Source organism: Cynoglossus semilaevis, chromosome 10 (genome assembly GCF_000523025.1).
Source record: "Cynoglossus semilaevis isolate Cse_v1.0 chromosome 10, Cse_v1.0, whole genome shotgun sequence".
In the NCBI taxonomy this organism is placed as follows: domain Eukaryota; kingdom Metazoa; phylum Chordata; class Actinopteri; order Pleuronectiformes; family Cynoglossidae; genus Cynoglossus; species Cynoglossus semilaevis.
This window is the reverse complement of record NC_024316.1, coordinates 10,855,543-10,878,603: the sequence shown is the minus strand read 5'-3', so window position 1 is coordinate 10,878,603 and position 23,061 is coordinate 10,855,543. Positions and strand designations below refer to the sequence as shown.

Sequence of the window (23,061 nt, the reverse complement as noted above, 5' to 3'; positions counted from 1 at the left end):
ATTGGGTTTATTTTGTAACTGAATATTATAGCTTTAATACCAATGGAATGTCAGAAAACTATTGTTCTTTAAACTCAGTTGGCTCAGGTCCTAAGATACAGTTACAGGTCTTGGACTGAATGACTGGTGAGGTCAGGTAAGAATTCAAAGAAACACCTCAGTTTTGGAGATTGATAGGGGGAATTGTTCGATGGGGCAAAAGAAAGTGCATTAAGTGGACTAGAAGAAAAACAGACTGCCTGTCTGTTAGCGAGCACCAACTGTGAGGTGTAATACAATAAAGGAGACTGTTTCCACTCAAAGACTTTATTGTTCCAGCTGACCACAGGCTTGGAAGTACTGAAAAAAAGAGCATGTGCCCCGTGCACGTAGTTTTTACGACATAATGTTCATATACATAAGGGCTTATAAACCAGTGGCCTCGTTACTGCTCCTACTGTGGCAGAGCTGCGGGTTATGTCAGCCGAGACACCAGGTTTGGGGGATTTTTGTGAAGCCAATAAAACTGTCACTGGGGTTCTCAGTTAATATTAGGTTTGCCTTTCTGTAAAGTGAGAACATGCTAAGATAGACGGCACCAAAACAGCTGTCTGTTTCAGACCAGTGAGAAAAACAGACAGTGCAGTCCATCCCAGGTTTAGATGGACCCAAAGAGTAAAGGAGGAATCCTAAAAATCCAATAAAAAAACAAAACCTGTCATTTTAAAAGTTAAATCCAAACCTTAAACAAATAAAAAGAGGAAAAAAATCAACCTGATTCCATTTGTTCAACAAATAAACAACTGATCCATTACATGAAAAACACATCTTGGAAAAGAAGAATTGATAGATGTTCCCCCAAGTCTGCTGACTGTCAGTCTGCCAGATCTGGACTACAGTCAGGCCAGTTGAACACTCTGATCCAAGATCATGTGACTAACTTTCTTAGCATCATGAAAGTTTCTCACGCAGTGTCAGGTAAAGGTTCAAAGGTCACAGGAACACAGTAGTGATTTCCAAGATGAGGTTTTTACATACAGTGATTTATTGTCCAGATGAAGCTTCCTGAACGTTTTCATGAGATTCTTTACTGTATAGACTGATAATCCCGACATCTAAATTACTGCATGTTTCTATCATTTACATTGAAGTCATTTAAACAAGGATTAGCCCAAAGTGGTGAGCCACAGAAACGTCTTGCTTGTGAAGTATAACGTTTTTTTTACTAAATCTTTGTACTAAAGCCTGATACCAGTTAAGCTACTAAAAAAGGCAATGGTTAGGTTAAGTAGTAATGTTACAACTTTAGGGTTTAGAGTTGAAATTTGTTTATGTACAAAAAAGTACTTTTTTGTTTGTTTGTTGTTTCACAGACATTAACAAAATAAAATTGAGCTTTTTCTGTATTTTCTTTTAAGAAGACATCATTTTGAGGAAAACAGTTCATACTTTTGAAATTTTCTGAAAATGTGAGTCTTACTAAATCTGGATTCTGGTGTAATTCAATATTGAATATTGGTTAAAAACCAAACTGCCTTTGCACGCTGAGCTGTTGGACTCTCTGACAAATAACTTTCTGTTGAGAACTGATGCGATCATTCAGAGCCTTGAATAGATGTAATCTGGTGGCAACGTCCGGCGACAGAGAGAGACGGGGGGAGGGGAGGGGGGGCGAGAGACTGCACTTAGTTGACGGAGCAACTCCTCTGAACAGTTGTGCATTTCTGGCATGCGTGTGTAGCATACAGTCTTCATCACCTGCGTGTCTGTTTGTCCAAGTGTGTCCATAAAGTCTGTTGAATGACTCCCTCTGTGAGGAGATTATAGTGGTGGTGCCACAGTGTGGGCAGCCATTCACACAGCCTGGCTGGGCATCAGTCTGACTCAGTCTAAATATACTTCAGACTCTGTGTGTGTGTGTGTGTGTGTGTCCAGGGGCATCCCTGACCCTCAGTGTTTATCATACCTTTCTAACTCCTCTTCCTCTCTGTTCTATTTTTAGGGTTTCCACGTGTGATGTTTTTGTTCCATTCTGAATGTGAGAGGTGAACTCAGTCGACCCTGATTGAGGAGCAGTGGAACGGCCGAAGAAACGACAAAAACCAAGGAGGACATTATAAAGATTAGATCAAGGCGTTTGAAGAAGGAGTCCAAACTGAACAAACTCGTTTTGGTCCGGTGATGTTTGAGTTGATCCTCAACAAAAACCACTGAAACCAAACTGGTTACATACACACACTGCCATTTGACTGACTTCTTCAGTACGAGAAAAGAACATCTGCCAATAATTCCAGGAGTGTCAGAGCAGCTCTGATCATTCTGAGATGATGACCATGATGATGATGATGGCCGTGACCATGGTCACCTGCAGCTCTCTGTTTCTGCTGAGCCTGGCTGCTACCCATGCTTCCTCCAGCACTGTGGCCCAAACCCCTTCTTCCTCCTCCTCCTCCTCCTCTTCCTCTTCCTCACCACGTATGAAGCTCTCCTACAAAGGTATGAACCGTACTGTGGCCGTTTTCACTGTTCACTCAAAGCTTTGTCATAACTTTGTCATAAATAGGTTGTTTGTTCAGATCCTCAAAATCCAAAGGATTTAGGCCCACACAAATCTGAACAGTTTTGCTGTAGATTGTTGTCCAAAATGTATCCCTGCCATCTTAGATAGACGAAGTAACACACACTCGCACACACACACATCATACACAAAATGTGTGTATAGTGTCTTGTTCTTGTCATGTTCTGTTTCAGAAAACATGGGTTTTGTTCAACACAACAACCAAACCATTAATATGTCCCATTGGTGCTAATAATAATAATAATAGTAATAATAATAATAATAACAGCCTGAAACCTTCAAAAAGAAGAAAAAACACTTAAAACAAGAAAATGATACATTCTTATTCGTTATTACGACCCCCTTCCTGTCTTCTCGTTGTAATGTTTATGAAAACCCCTTTTTAAAGATAACTACTATGTACTATTTTCAATGGGAGGTGAGATTCACCACTGTTAGAAGGAGCAGAAGAAGGAGGTTTGTAACACCTCCTTCCTCCAACACAATGTCGTCCTTTCATCTCTTTCCATGAGACTAAACATTGTAGTTTGGCTTCAGGTGGTGTTGTGTAACTTAAGGTGACTCCAACAGTCTGCTTACTGTTGTTGACAACCGTTCAAACACCACAGTCGGCTCTCAGTGACATTAGTGTCCCACATACATTAGAGTGTGTTGTCAGAACACACACCAGTGGACACGCCTCAAAGTTGTGTTTTTTTTAACCTTTGAAGGAAGGATGTTTCATGGACGAGAGATGAAACCTTTTCAACCAAAACTGCTGTCTAAACACTTCAAATGTCAAATGTCACTGTGGAACGGTGAAATGTCAGCTGTAAGCACGTGTCATTTGTACTGCAGTGTATGTTTGATGTCACAGCCACTTTTCTATAAACCACAAGTCAACCTAACGTCCCTGATGTCATACAGGCGGCTTCTGGGTGGTGTCTGAACTTTAATTAAAGTTATAAATTCACATTAAAAACAATGGAAGGCTAATAAAGTCATGTCAGCAGCCATGGTCTGGGTCATTTCTGCACTGAGTTCAAGCCAAACCAGCAGGAAAGGGTGCAGTTTCTTTATTTCTGCAGCTTTTAGGAAAGAGAACAATTTGTCTTAACAATTGTGTCATCCATTTACAAATACATGCTGCATTTGCTTTGGCACAGTTTTCTATGGGTTTGTTCTAGCTGTCTTTCCAATAAAAAGAATGAAATGTCACCCTTCAGTCAGATGATACAACACAGTACTGCAGTACTCCACATATCCACCGGCTTATTTTTTCTAATTTTTAATTATTGTATTGATGGATGTCTTTCCAGACCTGCAGCAGTTCCATGGAGTGCGCAGATTCGAGCTGGAGCGCTCCTGCTGCTTCACTGCCATGCTGCTGGACGAAGAACGAGGAAGACTCTTTGTGGGGGCCAAGAACTTCCTGCTGTCTTTGTCACTGGACAACATAGCCAAGCAGGAGCACAAGGTGCATCACACACACACACACACACACACACACATCATCAACATCACACCCTGGTGATCTGTAAAATGCGTCTCCAACGTGTGTTCTTCTTTTGACCTGCGATGTGACGCAGGCAGAGTCATATTTTAAAGTACGGGTGCATTTTATTCCCTTTGAACATGCCTGAATCATAGGCCCTCACATGTGTGACTGTTCAAGCAACTGGTCTCACATGTGTTAGGGGCGGAGGACAAAATGTGGGATTAATAGAAACAGGTAGAAAAAAAAATCAAAGCAGAGGACAGAGATGAAAAGAGAACGTTTATCTTCATGGTGCAGTGATTGAAATCTACATAAAACATTCACTCTGAAGCCTGGCTCTTTGTAGTTGGAGTTAAAGTTGGAGTCAAGTTTTAGGATACTGTACCTGTGGTGAATCCCTGTACTGCACTGAGGTCTTAGTGCAAACCTTATGTTTTAAGTCTTGTAACCAAAAATGATACAATATTAGTTTAAATCTACAATAGTGCACTGTGTCATAATTTGGAGTGCTAATTAGTCAGTGCCATGTCCTATTATTAGTCAGTCTTCTTGTCCCTTAAAAATGTAGGAATTCACAGGAATGTGTTACTACTAAATAGGATGGAAAGTGATGTCTATGTCACTCATTATTGACACAAAAGTTTTGTTGTTGTAAGCAAAGCTATTGTTGGCACGCCCATGTGATGGATCTCACTACTCTGTTTAAAAGGTGACCTTAAAAAACTAATATAAGGGACGCGGGTCGGCCATTACCCTTCACCTCAACACTGGTGACCTGTCCAGGGCAGGAGCCAGGTTTTTCCCTGGCATCAGCGGGTGTGGACTCCAACTCCCCCTGCGTCCTTCACCAGAGTAGAGCAGTAGTAGATCGACGGCCTTGACACCACCTCTGTACCTCAACAAGAACCAGGACGATCCACGCCTACACCCGGTGTGAAACAATGGGGTTAATTTAGTTCAAGGGGTGAATTGGTTTGACACCTATTCACAGTGTATGAGACCTGTATAGAATAACACACCACCTACAGTATGTCCACAGAGACACTCTGCTCCCCACAGCCACATGTGCACAGTACTGTAAACATCTGTCCACAGCTGCTGGGAGGAAATTACACCTTTGGTGTGGTGGAGGTGAAACCTGTGTTAGTTTTAGCGCTGTGCTGGAATTTGATTTATGAGCGGATGATGTTCAGCGTCACCACAGTGTTTTCAATTCTCAGTGAAGTGGGTGAGGAGGGGATGTCAAGGCGGACAAAGCGGAAAAACAAAAGAGTGAGGGAGGAAGAGAAACACACGCTCTGTTCAGGAGGCCGAGGGACGGGAGGAATAAACCTCCATTTTATTATGTCTGAAAATGTGATCCATCTTTGAAAATTCATACCGGTGTGGGAGAAACTGGATAATGAAGTCTGGCTAATAAAGCCAATGAAAGTAGTGAACTAGAATTCTCTAACAAAAAAAAAATTTATTTATTTTTTGTCTTTGACCAGAAGCTGTTCGTTCAAGAAAATATATGTTTCAATTGTGAAATTTTTATAAAATTTATTTTAGCAAGAGAATGTGACGACCTGATGGTTCATTTCAGATCTACTGGCCAGCTCCTGTGGACTGGAGAGAGGAGTGTAACTGGGCTGGAAAGGACATCACTGTAAGTTTTATTTTATTTTTTTTTATCTGAATTCCAGCCAGTTTTATTTGTGGCGGATGTCATGTTAGGACAGAGAGGGTGGGACTGGAGCAGGTCTGAGTGACAGTGCTGTTGTCCCAGGGACATGTCCCAACAGCATCATGACCATCGTGAGATGGTCGCGTTGGGTTTCATCTTGTTAAATGAAAACAACGACATCATATAATCACCCAGAAGTCTCTCTCACATAAAAATGAATTATATAGGTATCACTGTGCACTGAGGAAAAACAGGAAGACGAAGAAGAAGAAGAAGAGTAGCCTCCGGACATCATAGACAGTACACACTGAGAGAGGAGGACTGAGGAGCTCCTCGTGGAGGAAGCAAAGTGTCCGCTCCTTCTCAGGCCAACACAATGGTACCTATTAATCCACTGGAGTCATGGGAGTCATTACAAGACACAAATACCACGTTTAAACACGTAATAGTAGGTGCAACACTCCCACCCCTGGACCTGCCCTGGTGAGATCACCTCCTCTGCAACTGTTTGTTTTAAGTCCTCAGTGACTGAGCTGGGATCAGTTTGATGCTCACACAAAGGCCTCGGTTTTTGTCAGTTTACCACTGATGTAAGGCCAGCGGTTTTGTACAGGGAAATCCGTTTTTAAGTGGGATGTAAATAGCATTTGTGACTAGAGTAGTTTAGATACTAAACTGTACGGTACCTAATAAATTCATCACTGAAACAGAATAGAATCCCTAGATGTATCAGTGTAACCGTAAACTTTGTACATGTAGCACAGTGCCGCTTATATACAGATATATACTTTATATGTTTGGGTACTGATTAAATACATGTAACCATGTGGCACTATAATATTCAATCAACACAGTTTGTTATTTACACACACTGCTGGAATAATTTAATTTCACCAAATCACCTTCGCTTAAATAATACAGCTCAGTGCCCTCATGTGTCTGTGGGGCTTTTACTTCAACTTTCCCTATTTATGGTGACGTTGTTCCATACTAAGAATTCCATCATTTGCATTAGTCCCAAATAGAAACAGCAGTGAAACACAGGCATTTACCTGTCGTTTTTGTTTGTTTGTTTTCCTGTTCCATAAATACAAAGAAATACATTTGAAAGAATCGTGAAGAATCATGATTGATTGCGATAATGAATAATAATGATTAATCGTGATTAATCCAGAACTACACTGTGGTTAATCGTTAAAATTGCATAATTGTTTGACAATTATTACGTTTATTATATCATTAAAAAGTATTTTTTCTAGAACAAGTTTTTAAAGAAAAAACAAAAACAGTTGATTTAAATGTTAATAATTGAATGAATGAACAGCTCTGGTTTTATCGTGTGAAGTGACCTGACTAACAGAACACGCGGCTGCAGCTAACAGGGATGTAGCAGTGATTCTTTGACAGACCGTAATATTCCCACGACGGGACCAACATGTGCCAACCTCCTTCTGCACACGCTCCTTTGTACCTGCTGCCAGAAAAGATGGGAAAACATGTGTGTGTTCTATTTCGATCAGCATAAGGGAAACACTGACTTTCTAAGAATATTCCGGACAAACAGTGCACGTGCTGATTATGTTTCTAAATGTAATGTTCTGCGTGTGGGTGCAGCGTAGGCAGAGCAGGCGCGGCTTCACCAACCAATGTGTCCAACCTTCAAAGAGCCCGTGGACCACCCAGGACTGTGTCACACACAGTTAGCCAACGTTACACACCACCCTGTGTGTGTGATTTTTTTTCGTGTAAAATAGTTTATTATTGAAGTTAATACGGTTGACGTAATGTATGTCTACACATCTTTAAGGTACCGTGTACTCTACACTCTGTGTGTGTATGTGTAAAACCATGTCCTTCAGCAGTGTGATTACACAGCTGTAGCAGCCAGACAACAGGCTCCATTCATATGTGCCAGGCTCCAGTTTCACCTGACCAGGAGTCTGTCCACATGTGTGTGTGTGTCAAACAGACAGATTAGTGGTCGATAACAAAGCTAACAGTGAATAGTCATGAGTGTATTTTCCTCCAGAGGATAAAAACTCCTGTTTCAAAGACTGAGTTAAGACAATAAAACAGGACGTGAGAGAGAATTGAAGACAATGTAACATTGAAAGATGTTTTTCCCCTTCTCTGTTCTTGGCTGCCATTCTGACCATTGAAACATTATTATTGTATTCTTTGTTAGACCTTCACTCCCATTCTATTCTTTCACAGTTGTATTTTCAGGGTGAACTGACCCACACACACACACACACACACACACACACACACACAAACATAAGGATGAGATGACCTCATATTTATCTGACCCTAATCACAGAATGTGTCTTTCTTTCAGTCTTTCAGTCTTGGCGCAGTCTTTAACATATGAATCCATTTATTTTTACTTCTAAAGAATATGTTCGTTATTTTGATCGTATCTTTCTCCATTTCTGTTTCCTTTACATTCTTTAAACTCCTGTACGGTTGACCTTTTTCGACCTTGACCTTCGACACCAAAACTAAAACATCAAACTTATATTTGACATTTTTTTAATCGTGTACAAAAGTCTCTTAATTTTACATGTGTGTCACCAACTCAGACCGATCAGCTCCAGACCCTTTCACGTTTTCTTCTTTTCATCGGTTAGCAGTTGGCAACAAAATGCATGTTCATTTTTTTGGACTATGTACAACCCTGTTGAGTCAGGCCAAAAGCTGTGCAGTCTCCGACCCCAGATTGAGCCACCTTACTCAAATGACTGATACTGATAGTTATCCATGTTTCCGATTTCAGTATTTTCCTTTTTTTGTAAATTGCACTGATTCTACACATTTATTTATACTTCATACTATATTGTCATGGTTGTTGTCTGTTGCAGGAATTGCAGTGTCAGTGAAACAGAACAGCTGCTTCAAACAAACCCCCACTGCTTTTGTTAAACACTAGACCTTTATTTCCTGAATTCCATCCATCTTTGTTTACACTCGACGGGGAGACTCCGAAAAGGACCGTTTCATTAAAACGGCCTTGGCTGTTAAAATGTCCAGGGCTCAGCAAACACTGGAGGTTTTAATGATATTTATCAGGGTTTCTAGTTGTGTCACTCTGATTAAACAACCTCAGCTACAAGTGGCAATTTCTGCAGATTTGTTTTTTCCATCAGGCTGTAATGAACACAATAGTCACAGATGTCCTCCTTATTACACGGTAGAACACTGACAAAGAGGAAATTGTTATGTATGCATGGTCTTGATGCGTGCACCAAGCCCAGCAGTTTGCAAACAGCTCATTATTCTTACACACACGCACACACACTAGAAGTCCACAGGAAATCCACCTAACATGTATTCAGACATACAAACACAAATACAGACACTTGTGCATAAACAGTGTCAGACAGAGAAGGTAAACATGGGAGAATTCAAGCAGACAATCAGTCTGACTCAGTGATGTAATGAAGGCGTCAGCTCACAGCTGGAGCCACGGTCAAACCGACGGAAATGATGGATTGTGGTCTTGTGGTCAGGTTTACACTAACCTTGGACCAGCGTAGGGATTATCACAGGTTAAATACAGGTACTGAATGAATTCAGAATCACACAGTGATGGATACAATTTTAAAATGTAAGACAACTTTAGCTGGAGCTGGAGTTAGCATGATTTAGTTACTTTTGAGCTGTCTTTGAAGCCTAACTGTAGCTTTATTCAGGTAAACATTCAATAAAGGTTAGCTTATAAATAGGTACTAGTGAATTTAAGCTTTTTGTTAAATGTATTGAAGATTTCGTGTTCTTAATTTATACTTTACCTTTCAGTATAAATCCGCAGTACTGCACAACTATGATCCTGTATTGAGGAAGAAAGTATGTGATTTGAGCAAAATTTGCAAGCAAACACCAGAGGACGCTGTATGTAACTGACAGTTTTACCGTCCTACAGGATGGCAGTGACCACTGGCATCAGGTCCTCCATGAACTTCATTAACTGTATGACATCACTGGACCAACAGTACCACGTTGTACATCTTAGTAATTCTGACGAAAATCTGATGTTAAACTTCTCCTGCCTCGTTGTACACTGATGGTAACGACTGTTACAGTCGAGTCAAGAAGAATCAAGGATTCTGTGTTTTCGGGGAAAATATCAAAGCTGTTCCATCATCCTGTTTGAGACCAGACCAAAGACATTCTTGCGCTCTTATAACGAGCACATGTTGTGTATCTGATGGTTGTCTACTGTGCACAGTGGTTCGTAGTTCTGTTTGTTCAGTTGAAGGCTCTCATCCATTAACTTTATTAAGGAGCCGGGGTTTGCTCAAAATCTCAGACTTTGTTCACAGAGAAAACACAAAAGAAAGTAGTTTCTATTCAAACCACTGGAATTATACCTGTAGGCAACATATATGGAGTTTTAAAATACTACAAGAAGGAAATAATGTACACTTGTTGATAATGTATTAAAATCCAGGTCAATCTGAATACCATGATACCAATAGTTAGTGTATTGCACTTAAAGCTAATTCATACTGGGCAGATGGACAAAGACGAAGAGCGTGAGCGGCAGAAGGACAGACAAAGACTGAAATAATAAATAGGTAGATCAGGTTAATCATCTCTAGAATGAAAGACAGAAGTGAAAAAAGGAAACTCCCTGTGAAACAATGGAGCTTTTATAAGAACAGGGCTAAAAGCTGTGGCCACCGTGAGGTCAACGCCTATGTTTTTGCTCACTTTTTCTACTAATGAAGCAGTAGCAGGTCAAAGGTCGACCAGTCAACCCTTAAAAACCTCACCCCCGCCACTCACACAAACATACACGCACAAAGCACACAAACACACACACACCAAGTAAATGTATCCTTTGGCATAATTCACTCGTTCTTTGGTCTGTGATCTTTTCAAGTCCTCTCAAGCATCTTTGCTCTTTGTACGTTTTCTTCTCCTCCTGCTGAGTTTTTCCTTTTGGTCCAACCACTGCGTTGGTGACTTTCTCACCTTTCCTTGACCTCTGACACACATACACACACACACACCTAAGGAGAAGGAGGTGGACTCAGCGGGAATCTTGAAAATAGACAGATGGAAAATGGGCAAGGGTGTGATTTATCAGAACCAGAGTGGGACTGAGGTGAGGGCCGGCCTCCCCCTTTTTTGGAAGGAAACAGAGGTTTCCTGTGTGTCGATGGCTTAATCAGCCCATTGATTGGTTCAACACCTTTTTTAATGTACAGGCGCACACACGCCTCCAGTAACTGCCAAAAAAGCAAGTCTTTGTTTTAAACCACAGAACGTGGTGTGTATCTTTCTACTCCAGGACACATGAGACGTAGGTCCTCCTGCGTCTCTGTTTTCATAACCTGGTCTTTCTGTCTATCACTCAGAGTCAGGATAGGCCGAGGAGGATGGACATGTGTGGACAACATATATAGGAATACTGAAAAATAAATTCTAAAATGTTATAGCCCAAAATATTTTAACACTCACTGTTTATTTGTTGAACATTAACACATCATCAACCAATAATAATCAGATCAAATAGAAATTAAATTCAAGGATCAATCTTTAGGATAATCCTGCCAAGAGAATCAGCAGGATGGAATGATTTATTTATTTCCCGTTGTACTGACGTTTGCACACGTTCCGTCTCTAACTAATGGACAGTTTGCCTGTAGATGACCCTATGAATAGAGATGCATTGAAAAACCTGATCTCCAAACAGATGGCACTGCAGCGTCGGGGGAGGCATTAACCAGAAAGTTAGAGTGTGAGTTTACAACAGTGAATAGAGACATCAAGATTCTACAACCAAAATGGAATTCTAGTTATGATGCCCTAAGACAATAATTAAAGATAATCACAGTGATAATCGCTTCATTTAAATTCCTGGACCTTGTGGGATTATGAACCTTTGTTTAAGATCATGTCTGTGATTAGAGAAGAGGCGAGGATCATCCTGCCTGACGGTGAGCAGTAAATCCCCTCAGAGACAGACTGGAGTAACCAGATCTCAGATGGACAGATGAGTGTGCGCGTGTGTGAAGGAGGCATAACCAGCTGTCGAGTTTGGACCAGGATGGAAAAATATAAAGTGAGATACCGGTAAAATGGAGTTGAGGTCATTTAGTGACAGCAAGTGCAGTTTTAACTGGTTACTACTTTTACTCAACAACACAGAAAAAACTAATATAGGAAAAAAATATTCTCATATATTATTGTAATATATGAAAGGCTGAAAAAACAACGTGTGGAAAATTTTATGGTTTCATGTGTTCGAAGGCTACAGCAATAAAGTTTACTTACTTTTCCCCATAACATTTCACTTCCTAATGTTCAAAAAACCTTTTGATGACACACACATACATATGGTTGTTTTTTTTTTTTTTTGCTGGTGCAAAAAAAATCTTTTTTTTCTAGTATTTTTCTTTTAATATTAAAGCCTTGCTATTACAAGTACATTTTTGGAAATGCATTTCTGAAAGTTTTCTTTTCTTATAACGTCACAACGAAAGAAAAAAAAAACCCTGCAGTTTTCATTACACTTATCTGATTGTGGTCTTGGAATGTGGTCTTTCATTTGGTCAGCCCGGTTTAATGGCTACTTTATGGCGTTGTGCCCAGCCATGTGCTGACATGCCAACACTTTTCAGAGGTATTAGCGTTATCTTTTGGAAAACACAGTCTCTTTTTTATATGCCACTCCAGCAGCTCAGATTCATTGGTCAAGAATGTATGGAATGGGGCCAATAACCTTTATTCTAAAGAAACAGAAGAGTCAGAGTGTACCAACATGTGAGAAGGATCGATGCCTGCACATGCTGAGGGAGGGCAGTGATGATTGACAGGCAGAGGGCAGTAGTGTTTCCTTGTGTCTGCTCTCTGCTCCATCTGACAGTTTGAGCTCGTGGAGTTCCACAGGCGTTACTCACAGGATTAACACATTTGTTGATGAACTCTTTCTCTGTGATCGCTCCTTCAGCAGACCTGTAGCTACAGGCTCCACATCCTGTATCCCATTGTAAAGCAGTGATCCGTCTCAAAGGGGTTTTCATCAAATAGTCACAATTCACACGTCACCTTTGATTTGTGCTCAGGTTGTGAAGAGCGTGACGTCATTTCTCTGTGTTGTTGTTTTCTACAGTCTGACTGTGTGAACTATGTGAAGATCGTGCACCACTACAACCGTACTCACCTGTACGCCTGTGGCACTGGAGCCTTCCACCCCACCTGTGCTTTTGTGGAGATCGGGAACAGGATGGAGGTGAGGATTGGTCCAAGAGTCCAAAGTACAGATCAACAACAGAAACAATGAGTCTTTAAAAGACTTGTCTTTGTCTCTCAGGACCACGTCTTCAGGATTGACCCCTCGAAGGTAGAAGACGGCAAAGGGAAGAGTCCATACGATCCACGTCACAATGCGGCCTCTGTTCTCATCGGTAAATGAACCACTTTGCCTTGAAGCCCATTCAATATTGTCATCAGCTGAAAGTTATTCCTTCAAATTGGTCGTTAGGGTGTCCTTGGAGTTCACACCTAAACCGCCTGTGTGCTGCCTCAGTCATTGTTAAAGTTCTCTAGAACAATCACTCAGCTATTGATTCACTCTGCCCCCCAGGTGATGAGCTTTACGCTGGTGTGGCTACTGACTTAATGGGCCGTGACTTCACCATTTTCAGAAGCCTGGGGCAGCGACCTTCCATCCGCACTGAGCAGCATGACTCACGTTGGCTCAACGGTATGTGGTTACATGTGTGACATACAGGAGGAGGCATGAGCTCTTTTTTATTGACTTCATATAGAGAAAAAAAAATCCATAAAACACCATTGTTGTTCCTTTTCATTACCAGAGCCAAAGTTTGTTGGATCCTTCTGGGTCCCAGAGAGTGAAAACCCAGACGACGACAAGGTGTTTTTCTTCTTCCGTGAGACTGCAGTCGAAGCCCAAGGACTTGGAAAGTCGACATACTCCCGTATTGGACAACTGTGTCGGGTGAGAAATGACTTTGTCAATGATTTTGATGAAATAATGTGTAAAAAGGTTTGCTGGATCAATTCCCAGCCGTTCTGTATTGAGTTGACATCGATGAAATAATGTGTAAAAAGGTTTGCTCTGTTCTGTATTGAGTTGACATTTTTTCCTCTGTGAGTGTGGATTTTCTCCATCTACTCCGGTGTGAGTCGACCGTTCAAAACCACTCAATTAGTGTCTCCCGTGGGAGCCTGCAAAGGATTAAACAAAAGAAAACAAATGAATAAATTAAAGAAACACAGAGCTCCTCCAGGCAAATGAACCATAACAAGCTAGTTCTTTAGCTAACATGTTAATAATAAGCAATACATTGGTGTAGAAAAATAGATTTTAGACTTGTTTTAAGTCAATTTGTTGTTCTGTTTTTACAGTGACCTGAATTTGGTTTGTCATATTAAAACTGTATTTTACAGTTTCACAGTTACTGAGATAATGAATTTTACTGGTATTTGTTTCCTGGATTTTACTGTATAATCTTATGTATTGTAGTTTTCCAAAGGCCAAAAGGCTTTTTCACCTTTTTAACACAGTCATGCCTTCTTTACCCTCACTGTTTTTACTTTAAACTTTTGGATGCAGACGCAAATGAGTTCTTCAACTTGTCTTTTATATACAAGTCCTGTCATGTTTCAAGGGATTTCGCAAAATTGCATTCCAAGTGTCAGAGTAAAGTTTATAAAAGATGGATTTTAAGATAACATTAAAATAATAATGTAACATGCCACAACTGTAAACTGATTTAAAAACTATAACCCAGAAAAAAAAACTCCATGAACTCTGTAGAGTCAGAATGATGTTCTGTTTATCGACTACTGACTGTAATTTCCCTCACCACCAGAATGACATGGGGGGTCAGCGCAGTCTTGTCAACAAGTGGACAACATTCCTGAAGACCCGTCTCATCTGCTCAGTACCAGGAGCCGACGGCAGCGACACGTACTTCGACGAACTGCGTAAGTTTCAGTGTGCAGTGGGTGAGAATAATGGTGATAACCATCTGTAACAAGTCATTTGTGTTTAAAAAGACTCCAGCTATAAATGGTCAGCAATAACATGGACCGCTGAAGCGGAGGCCCCGCTGGAAATATGAGCAGAAGTTGTCGTTGGCGTCAGGTAGCCCATTAGTGGCCTTACTTAGACCTCAACTGATGTGGTCGTGTGGGGGTAGAACTTTCATATCATCTTAAATAACGCTGCGGCAGAACGGCTCTAGATTTCTAACATGTTTCAGCCAATCCAAAATTATTCAGCTGTTATTACTGTTATGGAATTCTTCAGAGGTTGGAAAGGCCGAAACAAAGAGAGGAAAATCCGGGCCAATTTTCCAACCTTGCTTTATTGGTTGTTTATACAGAGGCAAATCCAAAGAATGCTGAGGACGGCAAACTATAGGATCCAGGATTTTGACCTTAATTGTAGATTGTACCATTCAGCCCATCATTCCTGCAGACCTGAAGAAATCATGAGTGACTGATTCATTTGAAACCTTTTTTTTTTCCTAATCCAAAGCCATAACCAGAACTTTGCAGAGGGTTCAAAGGAAGTTGCAGACGTGTCTCTGGTGAAGTTCTACAAGATGCAGAGCAAAATTGTTTTTATTAGACAGAATGCAGAAGCAAGGTTTGATTATGACCAGAGGTCCAGTCTACATTATCTTGAGATATAGAAAAAGGTGGACTAAGACATGGGAACCCTCTCTCATTGACTCCCTTCTGACCTCAGGCAGCATCTGGTCATTACATTTGTCTTCTGTTTCATCCAGTAGTGTTCTGTCCTGACCTGAGGACAGTTCTACTGCTAACTCCTGCTACCAATGTTGGTGTTGCAGTTTTTTCAGTATATAATTTATTTTATAGACTATTGAAGAATACCATGGTTCTGTAGGGTTTCTTGAGTCAGCTCTAGCCATAATAACTTTGGTGCTGTGAGGTCCTCCCATTCTCCAGCATGCACCACTGCTTTTCTGAAGGGTCACCGCGCTGACCCGGCTTTGAGATTTCATCAATATCCTACAGGGAGGTTAAGATATGACACTTGGATGCTCTGTTTAATCAAAATACTGTGAAATTGAACAAACTTTTTCTGTCATGCAATTTGTTTGAGGGGGTGGACATGGGGGAGGGATTAACAATACAGTAGGGTTTAGACATGGAGGTGAGAAGTTGTATATCAAAATCCATATTAAATTCTTACATGCTTTATTTAAATTCATTTTGGATTTTATTTAACATCACTACCCTTAGTTATCAGAAAAACGTCTATAATGGTTGGACAAGGCTGAAGGGCTTTGTTTATCTTTTTCTTATGATCTATGACCTCTGGAGCACCATCACCTGACGTGTGTGTGTGTGTGTGTCTGTCCCCAGGCGATGTGTTCCTGTTGCAGACGAGAGACAGAAAAAACCCTCTGGTCTACACTGTCTTCTCTACTTCCAGGTCAGAATCTATTCATCGTGTTTGTGTATGTGGTTGTGTGTGCACGTGTGTGTGCATGTGTGTGTGCGCTCAGTTGTATTAACGCAGCTCCCCATGTCGCCCAGCAGCAGTGTATTTAAAGGCTCAGCCGTGTGCCTCTACTCCATGAATGACATCCGGAGGGCCTTCCTGGGGCCCTTCGCTCACAAAGAGGGGCCCAACTACCAGTGGGTCCCCTTCCAGGGAAAAGTGCCCTATCCCCGCCCAGGAATGGTAAGGCAATAACAGTAAAAAACACCAATTAGAGTAATGTTTATGTCTTTTAGCTTTAACTATATACATATAAAATGACATACATATATGTGAGTAACAATATACTTTTACACTGTTTTCCTTCAGTGTCCCAGTAAGACTTTCGGCAGCTTTGAATCCACTAAAGGTTTCCCGGATGATGTCATCCAGTTTGCCCGTCACCACCCTCTCATGTACAACCCCGTGTACCCCATGAACCGACGGCCCACCTTTGTCAGAACTAACGTGGACTACAGCTTCACGCAGATCGCCGTGGACAGGGTCGGCGCAGCTGACGGACAGTACGACGTCATGTTTATTGGCACAGGTGAATGAGCTACTCTCTGATTTTACGATTAAACATTCAAAACCATGGGAAAAAAAAGAAAATTTAAATAAATGTCTTCTGTTCCAGACAAAGGAACGGTACTGAAGGTGATCAATATTCCCAAGGAAAGCTGGAACAATATGGAGGAACTTCTACTGGAGGAGCTGGAGGTCTTCAAAGTACGACAATAGTGTTATGTACTTTTTATCCTGTTTTTTTTGTTTGTTTGTTTGTTTTTTTCTTCAGATAAAGATATCACGATATATTAATTAAATATTTGTATCTTTGGTAGTAGAGACCAGGTTAAATAACATTACTGTAATTACTTCTCTCTTAAGGATGCTTCATCTATCAACAACATGCAGCTCTCCTCAAAACGGGTAAGTCCTTATAACTTGAACTGGATAAATAGTTACTGAATTTTGTGGAAAAGAAACTCTTGTTTACTGAAGCATCCAGAAACATATCACATGACTGTCTTTAAATATGTCTCCCTTCACAGCAGCAGCTGTACGTGGGCTCTGACACGGGCATCGCCCAGGTTCCCCTGCACCGCTGCAGTGCCTATGGTAAGGCCTGTGCTGAGTGCTGCCTGGCCAGAGATCCTTACTGTGCCTGGGATGGAACATCCTGCACCCGCTACCTGCCAAACACCAAGAGGTTTGTGATTTTAGGCCCAAACCAGACATAAGTTATGATTTAAGCAGTAATCCTGGGGTTGGTAATGACATGACATTTATGTAACAACTCCACTCCACAGGCGTTTCCGGCGGCAAGATGTGAGAAATGGAGATCCCAACACTCTGTGTTCTGGAGGTGAGAAGTACTTTCATTTGTATACTGATACTAAGTAGTATTCTGTCCCTTAAAGTACAACAATTTTGAAAAGGTGAAACTTCAAAATTTGAAAATTTCTAACCTCCCACTAAACCTGACTTAGATGATTTAAAGTTACTAAATATGAAGTGATATAAAAATTATAAGAAATATAAGGTGTCACTGGGCTGGATTTGGACTCTGCAGTCTCCAGTAATACAATTCACTGGTGGTTGTAGATCAGTGGGAAAAGGGTTCAAATCCCAGCTCAAGCTGCAATCCTTCTAAAGCTGAAGCACATGCAGTAAAAAAAACAACAACTTCCTGATACAAATCTACTGACATTACCAAGTGTTCTAAAATTACTAATTATTTTAATCTGTAACATATTCAGACCTGGACTTATTCGGTGAAAAGTCTAAAATTATACGTAGTGCTTTCCTTTAGCAGCAGTCCTGTGTGTGAAAGAAACAGTTAAATACATTCATGCAGGAACAAAACAAACTTGTTTTCTTTTCCAAATCTCGTATATTCATCAGCATGTCTATTGTTAGACAACTGCTTAGTCTACAAATACGACCATAAAAGCTCTGGACTCTTTGATCTTTCCTCTGTCTGAGCTCTGCTGCTGGTTGACCATTGTTGCATGCAGTAAAGGTATGTTCAGAGAAATAGGGACAAAGCGTCAACACTGCTGTTGCAGCCCTGACTCACTAAGACCCTCCACATCTGACATGTCAGTGTCATACAGCCTAAAAAAAAACCTCCGTTCCTTCAACTCTGGTCTGCACTGACCACAGCAGTGACCTTTTGTGGCTAACTATACTTCTAACCACATCACTGTTTCCTAACTAGTTGCTCTGTAGCAGATTCCGTGTGATCCGATTAAACAGTGTGGCGTGCAAGAGTTGGAGGTGTGAAATAAATGAAGGTTAAAGACATTTCCACAGGATTGCCTCAGAGCTTTGATCAGGAATTTGTTTTTCTTCCATTGTTTCCCTGTAATTAGCGTTATGAAGGTGATTATTGTGATCCAGTTTTTGTTTCACACCTGATGAGTGATCAGTTGTTTTTTTGATTTTTTTTTCTGGTGACAAACTGCTGTCAGTTCAATACGAGGCTCTGTTTGACATAACTCATCAAACACAGGAACAAATGTTGGAATCATCCGCCACATGTTCTGACAAATCCTGGCTCATGTTCTACAGGATGCAGTCATTACGGATGAGTGTATCAAACATTCCCATCAGTATCATCACAAAGGTCGTCATTAATCAAATAACAGATTTAACACCACAAAGTCAGTGCATTTAAACTATGTTTACACTGTGGAAAATAGCCAATATTTGGTGATTTAAATGAATTAAGAATCACCAAGTGTGTAATCTCCTCCGATCTTGCTGCACCACTTTATTTCCTATGCCTTATTTTGATCAGCCAAACCTCAGGGTTGTATATTTTACGGCTGTTCTGTCCTGTCTTGTCACGTTTGTTTACTTGTATTCATCTCAACTTTTTAAAGCTTCACACAGACAAGCCACACCTGGTTACAGCAGGACGTATTAGAAAAGATAAAATCTCTATTTTAATTTGCATTATAAGATTTATTTGAACGTCCTGTTAATGCCACTGAAGCATATTATTGGATTTTAGTGACATTTTCTGCATGCACACGTGTCTAGCTGTCAGACCTGCGGACCGGATTTGCCTCCTATTAAAATGTTTGCGACATGCAGAAGTTCTAAATCAGATAAGGGTGACCAACTGCAGCTCTTAGCACCTCACCATGCTATCCAATAAGCAGTTAACGTGAGAAATGTGACGTAAACGTCACTCCGTCCTAACACTTTATCCAGTGTTGCAGGACTCTACTTAAACTAAATTGTTTAAGAAACATAATTAAGTTGCACTCAAAGCCTTTTCTTTGTTTCTGAATGAGGGGTTGAGTGTATAAACTAATTACAATTGAAAGTTTTAACCTTACTTAGGTGTACTGACCTTCCTGAAAACGGGAGTTTGTACAGGAAAAGCACTAACTCATGATTTCTTTGCCTCTGTCGCCCCCTGCAGATCACCACAAGCATCGCGTGGCAGAGAAGAAGTTGTATGGAGTTGAGGGAAGCAGTACCTTCCTGGAGTGTATTCCCAAATCCCTTCAGGCCAAGGTGACTTGGACTTTCCAGAAACATCCACAGAACCCAAGAGAAGAGGTGAGTGGAACATGATGCAGGACAAGTTTGGCAAACATCTTAAATGGAATCTGTGGTTTTAAAGCTTTTAAAGAAGTACGACTGTCATTGCCCTCAACCAGCAACAGTTGTTGAAAGTTTGTCATTAAATTCTCTGTGTTATTTAATGTTACGTCTGTTCTTCCAGGTACGTTTAGATGATCGCATCCTCCAGACAGAGAGAGGGCTTCTGATCCGCAGAGTCCTGAAGAGAGATGTTGGTGTTTACCAATGTCATGCCATGGAGTACGGCTTCACCCAAACTTTGTTGGGCATCACCCTGGAAGTGATACCTTCAGTGTCCTCTTCAGGATCCAGTCTACCTTCAGATGCACAAGTCCGCAGTGCGGGCGGGTTATCAATGACCAACCAAAAGCTTTGGTACCGGGACTTCATGCAGCTGGTGGACCATCCCAACCTGAGCACCGTTGACCAGATTTGTGAGCAGGTTTGGGCGCGAAAGAATGCCGGCAGTGAACAAGTGGACAAAACCTCGCCGGTAAAAGACGTCCTGTCTGTGGGTCCTGCTCGCCCAGCTAACAAGAAATGGAAGCATCTTCAGGAGATAAGGAAGGGCAGAAACCGCCGGACCCACGATGGCAAACAAAACCCGCGTACACCTCGTAGTGCGGGAGAGAAATGATGTCAAGAAAAGCAACTGAGGCATGAGAATAAGGACTGATACTGGAAAAAAAGGAGGCAAGTGACTGAACGAGACTAAGACTGAGAACTCATGGTGTTCTGACACACACTCCCACGTACACCTTTACACTCACACATTCACACTCTACGCCTCCTCCATTGTGTATAGTTATCTACGGAGGCCCACACTATAATCCAGAGTAGTCCCTGAGTCTTCGTCCCGCTGATCGGCCCCTGCATGTGCTGCCTTACTGCCCATATGATTCTGCACGATCCCTTTACACTGTACTGTCAGTAGCATAGATGAAGCAGACATGTGTGTATATAGACCTACTCACGGTCACTTTTATTCCATTTTGACACTGACTGTATGTGGAATGTGGGTTCACTGCACATAAATAAGTGTGTTTTTTACAGCTTAAGTCAACACCGCTGTCCTCTGAAAAGCACCATTGCAAACGATGTAGAAATGTGAGAACTGGAATATACCGTGAAATATTGGTCTCTAACTGGAAAAAAACATTTTTGAAACCCACCATTTCTCCTTAGACAAATACGTTTATTAACTTCCTGTGGTTCTCCTGGGGCACATACTGTATGTTTGCCAGCCATACTTCAAGAGTATGTAGTAATATAATAGAAATGTCAGCCTGTGGAGTAGATCAGCATTGTACTATTATGAACTCAACTACGCAGAATACTCTCTCAGTGGTTTTCTTGGGTACACCGAGGCGTGCGGCAGCAGAACAAGTCAGAGAGTACATCGAAGTTATGGTTAGAGGAATAGACGTAGCTGACCAGACATGATTGTACTCTGTACTCACTGGTCTAAACCACTAGAGAACAAGGGGTGGTAAAGAACTACTGGCATTCCATGATGTGAGAGAAGAATTTGATGTTTACAGTTTGCGGAGGAGGCTAGATCATGGAGATGTCAGTTTGTACAGAGAAGGCCCATAAAGTCCATGATTAGCTTTTAACCACCTTCAAACTATGTGTCCTCCTTAGCATACATTACTGAGGTTATGAGTTTTCACATGATGCTTAACTTTGCTATAAGATTTTATTATTTATTGAGTTTATCTGACTGTGTTTACTGTTGTGTGTATTAATAAGAGATTTGAACACAGAGGTTTGGGTGAAAAGGCATTAAATAGTGAGGAGGATGAGGACAGATCTTAGAGGACAACCCAGGTTTTGGGCTTCAGTACAGTATATATATATATATTAGCATGATATTTATGAGTGAAATTATGACTTTTTTCCTTTTTGTATTCTAAACGGTACCTTTTCTTTCTGCTTTTATACACTGTTCCTGCATTTTTTTAGCGATGAATACCTATATGCAAATGAAATAAGTCGGCACCACCTCATTCTGCACAAAAGCATTTACAAAAAGCTGTTTTTTTGCAATCCAGAAGATGCATTGTAAGTGGTTCAATACACCTTTGTCAGTGTCGTGTACAGTCATTAACATTTTCATTTTAGCTGTTCAACCCATGTCACCTCTTCACAAACGACATGTTTCGCAATAAGATCTTCCTACTCTGTGTCTGCAGACCAAACGCCCCGTGTAACACTATCTGCAAAGAAGACTTTTGTTTGTTACCTTGTCCTTGCCTTATGTGTGTTTATGCTTCCCCCTAGTGCTCATTGTACATACAGGCTCGAATAATGAGCCAAACTGTGGTGCCATATTTAGAATTATTTCACTGTCCTTCACACACGGTCTTGTAAGATAAACCACTCATCATCGGTTTGAATTCATCCAATTTAAAAGGTATTAAACTGAAAGTAGAAAGATTTGAATTGTGATGCTATTTGTGCTGCTACCACCATTCGTTTCCAAATGCAAATTTCTCAACATGATGTAATAAAAGTTTATATAATACCCTTGAAGTGGTTTTAAAAAAACAATTCATAATTTTGTGTTATGTATTTTAGATGCAGCAAAAACAATTTCGACGCAATATATCTATTATGGTGTTATTTTAATAATTAAAATTGCTGCAGCTCTTCGAGGACCTGCGGTCATGGCCAGGGGAGGCGCTCACGAAAAGTAAACAATAAACAAAAATAAATAATTGTATAATAATAACATAAAATAGTTGCAACTGTTCTGTGTGAGTCCGTCGGTTTTTTTAGTGTTGTCAGGCGTATGATAACTATTGTGTACGTATAATACGTATGGTGTGCGTTCGATAATTTTAGCCTCTTTGAGACAAGAGTACCATGAATTGGCCTAAACCTTTAATACTTGGCTATATCCCCACGCATGTCCTCTCGCGTGCCTGTGCACGACCAATCAGCGAACAGCAAAACGCACGACATAGCGAATCAGGTGTGACAGACATGGTGCTGCAGATTCAAACAAAGCGTCAGTGCAGGTGGAACAGATTGTTCCGAGCCACTTTTATGTGTGGAGGAGCCTTTTTTTCACAAAATAAGATGAAATACCAAGTTAACAAGACATGTTCGATGGCAGGCTACAACACTGACGGAAATACTTCGCAATTCCCAAAGTTACGGATATAAAAATGTCAAACAAAAGACACCGTCCATCATTTTGTTTGTTTGTTTGTGTCACTGACCAACAACGTGAATCAATATATATATATATACATATGTATATA

General features: G+C 40.8%; 1 protein-coding gene across 5 annotated transcripts in view; it reads left to right on the top strand.

Annotated features, from left to right (window-relative positions):
• Nucleotides 1-22,322, top strand: part of sema3b (sema domain, immunoglobulin domain (Ig), short basic domain, secreted, (semaphorin) 3B) — an 80,928-nt gene extending 58,606 nt beyond the window's left edge. For 4 of the 5 annotated variants that reach the window (XM_025059716.1, XM_025059717.1, XM_017036191.2 and 1 more), the window contains 17 exons: nt 1,982-2,475; nt 3,856-4,013; nt 5,620-5,682; nt 12,821-12,940; nt 13,022-13,115; nt 13,295-13,414; nt 13,527-13,669; nt 14,547-14,661; nt 16,075-16,144; nt 16,252-16,396; nt 16,523-16,742; nt 16,830-16,921; nt 17,081-17,122; nt 17,245-17,402; nt 17,503-17,558; nt 19,629-19,768; nt 19,935-22,322. In XM_025059716.1, coding sequence (XP_024915484.1) covers nt 2,304-2,475; nt 3,856-4,013; nt 5,620-5,682; nt 12,821-12,940; nt 13,022-13,115; nt 13,295-13,414; nt 13,527-13,669; nt 14,547-14,661; nt 16,075-16,144; nt 16,252-16,396; nt 16,523-16,742; nt 16,830-16,921; nt 17,081-17,122; nt 17,245-17,402; nt 17,503-17,558; nt 19,629-19,768; nt 19,935-20,429 — 2,403 coding nt within the window. In that variant the 5' untranslated portion in view covers nt 1,982-2,303 and the 3' untranslated portion in view covers nt 20,430-22,322. The remainder of the gene's footprint in view (nt 1-1,981; nt 2,476-3,855; nt 4,014-5,619; nt 5,683-12,820; nt 12,941-13,021; nt 13,116-13,294; nt 13,415-13,526; nt 13,670-14,546; nt 14,662-16,074; nt 16,145-16,251; nt 16,397-16,522; nt 16,743-16,829; nt 16,922-17,080; nt 17,123-17,244; nt 17,403-17,502; nt 17,559-19,628; nt 19,769-19,934) is intronic. The other variant, XM_025059718.1, reaches the window with a different exon arrangement.
• The last annotated feature ends 739 nt before the right edge of the window (nt 22,323-23,061 follow it).